This window comes from Rhinolophus hipposideros (assembly GCF_964194185.1).
Source record: "Rhinolophus hipposideros genome assembly, chromosome: 18".
Classification (NCBI taxonomy): domain Eukaryota; kingdom Metazoa; phylum Chordata; class Mammalia; order Chiroptera; family Rhinolophidae; genus Rhinolophus; species Rhinolophus hipposideros.
Genome location: NC_138064.1, coordinates 33,025,002 through 33,032,582, shown reverse-complemented (window position 1 = coordinate 33,032,582; position 7,581 = coordinate 33,025,002). Strand labels below are relative to the sequence as shown.

General features: G+C 40.3%; 1 protein-coding gene across 1 annotated transcript in view; it reads left to right on the top strand.

The window, feature by feature from the left end:
* The first annotated feature begins 920 nt into the window (after positions 1–920).
* VPS50 (VPS50 subunit of EARP/GARPII complex) overlaps positions 921–7,581 on the top strand; it is a 137,481-nt gene continuing 130,820 nt past the window's right edge. Inside the window, exon 1 of the mRNA XM_081079868.1 lies at positions 921–1,103. Within this exon, the coding sequence (XP_080935994.1) occupies positions 1,071–1,103 (33 nt within the window). The 5' untranslated portion in view covers positions 921–1,070. The remainder of the gene's footprint in view (positions 1,104–7,581) is intronic.

The following is a 7,581-nucleotide window of genomic DNA, read 5'->3' as shown; positions in this document are numbered from 1 at the left end:
TTTCTGCATGCACATCTGCAGCAACGTTAGGCAAATTACTTAATTTCTTCATACATTTTTCTCATTTTTAAAACGGGGATAATAGTTACCAACCCCATAGGATGCTTGTGTGGATAAATCAGATAATACATGTAAAGCTATTTACCGAGTTCTTGACATGTAGAAAGCTTTCAATAAATGTTAGGTATTATTGTTAGCTCTGGGTCGCTTTTTTCCTGGTATTCTCATAATTGGGAAGTTTTTTTTCCTTTCTTAAACCCCAAATGATTTCCCTATTTTCCCAATTTAACCAAACTGCTAAAAGTTAAAAAGAGGACTTTAAAGTGACTTGTTATTGTTATAACAATGTATACTTATTATTGTTATTTTCACTCTTGACTTGCCTTAGATTACGGAGGTAGTAAACTGGCAAGTGGGGTTAAATCTTTTAGTTGTAGGGCGTTTTGCAGTGGATGCCAAGATTGAGAAGTAACTCCTAACTCTGGCCAGCCGCCTATTGAAGCTGGACCACACCTTTTCTCTCCAAGCCCAGCGCCACCTAAGCGCTCAGGTAACCTCTTGGAGAGTGCCTTCCACTGAGCTCCTGCTCCTTGGCGTCAGGCTCACGTTCTCCTACCCCGCCCTTCCAGACCAGGTGGGATTTCCTCCATCACACTCCTAGGGGGTATCATATCAGTCTGGTTTATATAGTGTCTTCTCCGTGTTTGTTCCTGTCGCTCCATGCTTGGTCACCTGAGTTAGGTTTTCGCCTTGCCGAACCAGAGGTACCGAGAGGAAATATCTTTGTAAAGACCAGCGGTCGCCAGGGTGGTGCAGACGATTTCAGGCTTAATCGAAGCGCCGGCTGTTTTGCTTCCTGGGAAATGTAGTACCTGGACTGTCCTCTCTCCTCCGTAGCGGAAGCCGGCGACAGGCGGAACACTACAGTTCCCAGCATGCCCAGGGAAAGGAAAGGCCGGCAGCTTCACGTGATCACTCACTATGGCTTCTCAGTGTCGGGGCCGGCTGTGTAGTGGTTTGGTGTGATTTGTTAGTTCTTTGCGGCAGGGTACCCCTGTCCCGATTTCGACATGCAAAAAATCAAATCTCTTATGACCCGACAGGTAAGTCGCGGGGGCTGAAGTAAAGGCCTCCGTCATCTCCACTGGCTGTGGAGCCAAGATGTTCTGTCCCTGGGCCGCGGCGGGAGGAGACCTAATTTATAGGTGGTGGCAGGTGTCTGGGTACTGGGAAGACAGTGCAGTGCTCACCCTGAAACACTCACCTGAGCCATCCCGATCCGAAGCAGCCTCGAGCGGGTAGCAGTGTCCTAGCGACATTCCTTTAGACGACGTCGATAAGGGAATCAGAGCTGTGTCTCCTCCTCTTCTATGTGCCATCTTTCGGCTGACAGCCCCACCTGCCTTGCAGGGTTCCCGGATCCAAGCCGTCTGTTTTCTTTGAGCAGGTGGCCTGGTTAGGGAGGTGAGGTCTTTGCAATAGAGATGATTCGATGACAGAATTGGTACCTAGCTGTGTGATTTTTGGCCGGTCCCCAAACTTTGCTGCTTAAGTTTCTGAAAAAATAATTTTGTTGTTGTTAATTCTCACAGTTATGAGAGTCATCATAGGCTGATGTATGTGAAAATTCTTTGTGAAATGCTACTTTTTATCTTTGTCATGGCAAAATAATAGTCTCATTTTTTTCCAGAATGATAATCCATGAATTGTCTATTTGCTATCCCATCTTATAAATATTAGGGACTTCCTAATAATGCCTCAGCTTCCATCAAGCAAGATGTTGGAGAAATTTCCCTTTATGTACTTATTGATCATGACTTGGTTTTAAATAGCTTTATTTATTTAAACTGGAATGTTTCACTAGAACTGGCTGTTCTTATATCTGAACAGGTTACAATTTGTAGATTTCTGGTGAACAATTCATGAGTCCTCCATGATTATTTTACCTCTGTCAAATAATATTGTTAATGTCATGAACATAGAAATAAAAAGTTCTGTGAGTAAGAAAAGATTTAAGTAAGCGGGTAGTAACATTTGGTAATCCGTCACGTTTGTTGAGTACTGGTGTTATGCTTCATACCGTTTCTTACTTGAGAATGAGTTCAGGTCCTGCCCCATCCTATAGTAGCTGTGTGATCTAGAGCAAGTGATCTAACTTTTTTGAGCATCTGTTACCACGTCTTCAAAATAGCAATAATAACATGAACCTCATGGCGTTAGCCTGGTGGTGAAATTTATATGATATGGTGCAGGTAAACATGTAAATAAAGGAGCAAACACAGTTCCTGGGCCTCATCTTCCAAGGAAGTGCTTGATCACAGAGATCATCTTAGTGGCTGCATTGATGGTGGGAAAGCAGGACAGCTGGAAGCAGAATGTTGCAGTAATCCAAACAATAGTGATTTCAGACTGACTTTGGTATCTGTTTGATTTTTAAAACAACATGACCTTTTATACGTTATACCACTAATAATCCTGAACTGCCTTTGGAATGCTGAATTTGGACTTCTGTGTATCAGCTAAAGTGGGTGCTCTCTCATGTTGTTTGCCGTGCAAAGCAGTGTAGTCAACATCGTCGTCATTGTACAACAACTTTGGTTGGTTTATTGTTTTTTAACCAAATTTTGTGATGAGTGGGAGAGAAAAAAATACAAATGTCTAGATACCCGTGATAATTAGTTTATGTCTCCTAAGTGTAGTGAAGTTGTTCTGATAATGGTAACTGCAGCCTCAGTCAGCTGCTTATTGGATATGAGTTCGTGAAATCTGTGCTTAGTCGGGGTGGGAAAAAAAAAAAAAAGCTAGAGAACACACATGAAAAGCCACAACTACACTATATAAAAAGTGAGGTAAAATTAGGACTTTTATACAGATTTTTAAAGTCACCCTAATTATGTTTGTTTAAAGCTTGGCTTCCACATATTTGATCATTATGAATTCACAGTTCCTGAATCTATGAGGTATGAAAGTAGCGTGCTACCTAGAGTTACATTGGGGATTTTATTTAGTGCTGTTTACTATTGGGTTCTATGTAGTAGTAGTACAAATAAATACACAGAAAGATGTTTCTTTGTGTGTGTGTGTGTGTGTGTGTGTGTGTGTGTGTGTGAGGCTATAGAATATGCTACTATATTGTTAATATGGAGAGATGTGTAATCAAGGCCTATGAAACTTAGTTTTTTTGGGACCTTGATTTGGAATAGAGTGGGAGAACAGGCTTTGTTAGCTCTGTTTATACAAGACCTGCTCGTCTGCTTTCTCCATTATGCTGGCCTCTGTTCTTTCAGTTCATTCAACAAATGTTTATTGAGTACTATGTGCCAGGCACTATTGTAAGTTTGGAAGAATCCCGCAGTGAACAAAACAGACAAGTGCTAAGGCAAACATGGGGATAACTGCTTTGGAGGGAAAGAGATTAGGGAGTCCTGGGAGGTGTTGGCAATTTGGGCCATTTCTATTTTGGATAGGGTGCTATGGAAGGCCTCCCTGAGAAGGTGTCGTTTGAGTAAAAACCTGAAGGAAGTGAACTATGTGGATGTCTGGGAAGGAGCATTGCAGGAGGGAGGAAAAGCAAATGCAGAGCCCTTGAGGCAGGTGCATGTTTGAGGAACAGCAAGAGGCTGGTGTGGGTGGAGTGAAGGGAGTGAGGAGAAGAGGTCGGAGAGCTGAGAAGCAGGAATGCAGAATACACAGAACTTCATCATGACCTGATCTCCTACACTTTTCACTTAGACGAAGGCCCTGCTTCTATTTTGATTGAAATAACAAGCAGAGAAGTAATGCAATTTTACATATACTTTAGAAAGATTTCTGGCCTATGTTTTAAGAATACAGGCATACCTCATTTTATTGGGTTTTGCTTTATTGCACAGATGTGTTTTTTCCAAAGCAAAGGCCAGGCTCTCCACCAGCAAAAGATTACGGCTTGCTTTATTGTGATACTTGCTTTATTGCGGTGGTCTGGAGCCGAACCCACACTATCTCTGCGAACCCACACTATCTCTGCGGTCTGCCTATGGATTAAAGAGGGAAAAAGAGCAAAAACCAGGGAGGCCAGTAGGGATGTTACTACAGTAATCCAAGTGAGAGAGGCTGTGGGCCATAACCAGGGTGCAAGTGGTGCGAGATTGTGGCTGTATTGTAAATGTAGAGTTGACAGGGTTTCTTGAGAGACTGGATTTTGGCTGTGAGAGGAAGAGAAGCATCAAGTTTGACTCCAAATGGTTTGGCCCCAGCAATTGGAAGAATGGAATTGCCATTTAATGAAGTGGGTAAGGCTGAGGGAGGGACGGATTGAGGGAAGGGAGAAGGTTTTTAGACTTGTTCATTTGAAAGCCTCTTATATACTTAAGTGGAGAGAGAAAATGAGCAGTTGGCTAAAAGAGTCTGAATTCCTGAGGACAAATCCAGAGTACAGATAAAAATTTGGGAGTTACGAGCATACAGAGGGTATGTAAACTGGCTAAGATCATCAATGGAATGAGTGTAGATACAACGAGAGTCCACAGTTGGAGCTTTTGAGAATTCAGTGTTACAAGGTCGGGGTAAGGCTGGAGCTAGCAGGGCAGATTTTGAAGGAGCAGCCAGTGAGGTGAGAAATCTGCAGCGTCCCGAAGAGTGTCTGTCCTGTAACAGATGCTCAATAAATACTTGTTGGATGAATGTTGCATTAAGAGGACAGCCAAGTAGAGCAGGTCCTGGAGGCCAAGTAAAGAATTTAAAAGAGGAGGGAGCTGGGTTAAATGCTGCAAATGGGGCCGTAGAAGGTGAAAATGAGAATGAGCCTTTGGAGTGAGCAACGTGGAGGTTAGTGGTGCTCCACAGCAGTACTTTTTGTGAAGTGGTGGGAAGAAAGCCTATTAGAGTGGGTTCGAGAAACAGGACTGAGTACAAACAGTCTGTTGCTGAGTTTTGCTAAAAAGGGAGGAAAACAAATCATCTCACATGCTCCTTTTGATCATTGGGATGTAAGGAGCTGGTCTCATAAATGGAAATTGAGAATTCATATGGACATAACAGAAGTAGTCTGAAGTGTTAGTCTGATAAGAGCAAATAAGTAAAGTGCAGGTGTTAATTTATGCTGAATTTTGTATAAATTTAAATGGGAAATTATCAAAACAAAAACCAAATGATGAATGGTTAATGATTAATCATTAATGGTTAATGATTACAGTGAAAGTTTCAATTTAATTAATGCAGAGTACTAGTTATAATCATGACTTCCTGCTTTAAGAGGTGAAGATAAAAATGATGACTTCATATTGATTAGCAGAAATTTATAAAATTGCAAATCAAAGAGTTCAACATCTATAATCCTAAAATGCAGGTGAGTGTCAGATGTTGTGCTTTGAGAAACTTATGTAATTTTTTGCTTCTGTTTTGATAAGATAAAAGAAAAGCATTTGTCTGTGATAACAGCATGTAAAATAGAATAATGATTAACACTTAAAGAATTCTTGTAGCAGACACTGTTTGGCCTTTCACATACATCATCGCCTTTACTCCTTATATACCATCATTAGAATAAAATGACAGGTAGGTTATGTGACTTATTCAAGACCGCAGAGCCCATTCCTTGGATCACTGCACTCCCCTGCTTCCTAACATGTGCATAGGGTTTCCAGTTTTTATTATTTTTATTTGTACATTTGGTGGAAAGTTGCCATGTATTAATGGCCAGTTATTTTGTGTGGTGATTAATTTGGAGGTAAGGCCTTTTTCTAGATATTGGTATATGAGTATATCACTTGTTTACATTTCTGGCACTAGTTTCTTTACTGAGTAGCTCTGGGCAAAGAGAAAATTACACGTGATGTATTCCCCCCAGGATTTCTGTTAGGTGGGCTAAACAAATCTTTACAATGTTAGTTTAAAAGGCATGGCAATTATGTTTTTAAAAAGGTATTTTTTTAGCTTTTTTTTAATTAGTTTCAGGTACACAAGACAAAGTAATAGTTAGACGTTTATCATTTATATCCCTCACTGTGTGAATCCCCCTCCCCCCATCCACTATCCCTCTGACATCGCACACAGCCATTACATTTCCACTGTCTCTATTCCTAATGCTGTAGTCCGCTTCTTGTAAGTATATACATACATATATATACATATATATATATATATAATTATAGTTGACATTCATTATTGTTCAGCTTCAGGTGTACAGTGCAGTGATCAGGCATCTACATCATCCCTGAGGTGGTCTCGCAAATGGGACACGTGTCCATCGGATACCCTACAAAATCTTTACAACATTATTGATTACATTCCCCAAATTAATTTTCAAAACCCTGTGGCCATCTTGTGGTTACCGACTGTTTTCTAATCCCCTCACCTTCCCCCTTACCCCACCCCCCCCACCCATCTAGCAACCCTCAGTTTTTCCTCTATGTCTCCAAAACTGTTTCTGAGTAGTTCATTCACTTATTCTTTTCTTTAGATTCCATATATAAGTGAGATCATATGGTATTTGTCTTTCTCTGTCTGACTTATTTCATTTAACATAATTGTCTCTAGGTCCATCCATGTTGTTGCAAATGATAAGATTTCTTTCTTCTTTATGGCTGTGTAATACTCCATTGTATAAATGCACCACAGTTTCTTAATCCAGTCATCTACCGATGGGCATTTCGGTTGTTTCCATGTCTTGGCTATTGTGTATAGTGCTGCAATAAACATAGGAGTGCATAAGATTTTTGAATTAGAGTTTTGGATTTCTCTGGATAGATACCTAGGAGTGGAATTGCTGGATCATAAGGTAGTTCCATTTTCAGATTTTTGAGATACCTCCATACTGTTTTCCATAGTGGCTGCACCAATCTGCAATTGCACAAAACAGTGCACTAGCGTTCCCTTTTCACCACATCTGCGCCAGCACTTGTTTGTTGATTTATTGATGATAGCCATTTTGACTGGGGTAAGGTGGTATCTCACTGTGGTTTTTATTTGCATTTCTCTGATGGTTTGTGAGGTTGAGCATTTCTTCATATGTCTGCCATCTGTATGTCCTTTTCAGAAAAATGTCTCTTCATGTCCTCTGCCCATTTTTTAATTGGGTTGTTTGTTTTTTTGGAGTTGAGTTGAGTGAGTTTTTTATAAATTTGTGATATTCACCCCTTATCAGATATATCATTGGCAAATATCTTTTCCCATTCAGTAGGATCCCTTTTTGTTTTATTGATGGTTTCCTTTGCTGTGAAAAAACTTTTTAGTTTGATGTCATACCACATGTTTATTTTTTCTCTTCCCTTGAGTGAGGGGATATATCAGTAACAATCTTACTCCAGTAATGTCTGTGAAGTTTCTTCCTATATTTTCTTCTAGGAATTTTATGGTTTCAGATCTTACATTTAAGTCTTTAAGCCATTTTGAATTTATTTTTGTATATGGTGTCAGGAGGTAGTCCAGCTTCATTTTTCTGCATGTGTCTGTCCATGTTTCCCAGCACCATATATTGAATAGACTGTCTTTACCCCACTGTACATTCTTGCTTCCATTGTCATAGATTAAATGGCCATATAGCCATGGATTTATTTCTGGACTCTCTATTCTGTTCCATTGATCTATGTGTCTGTTTTTATG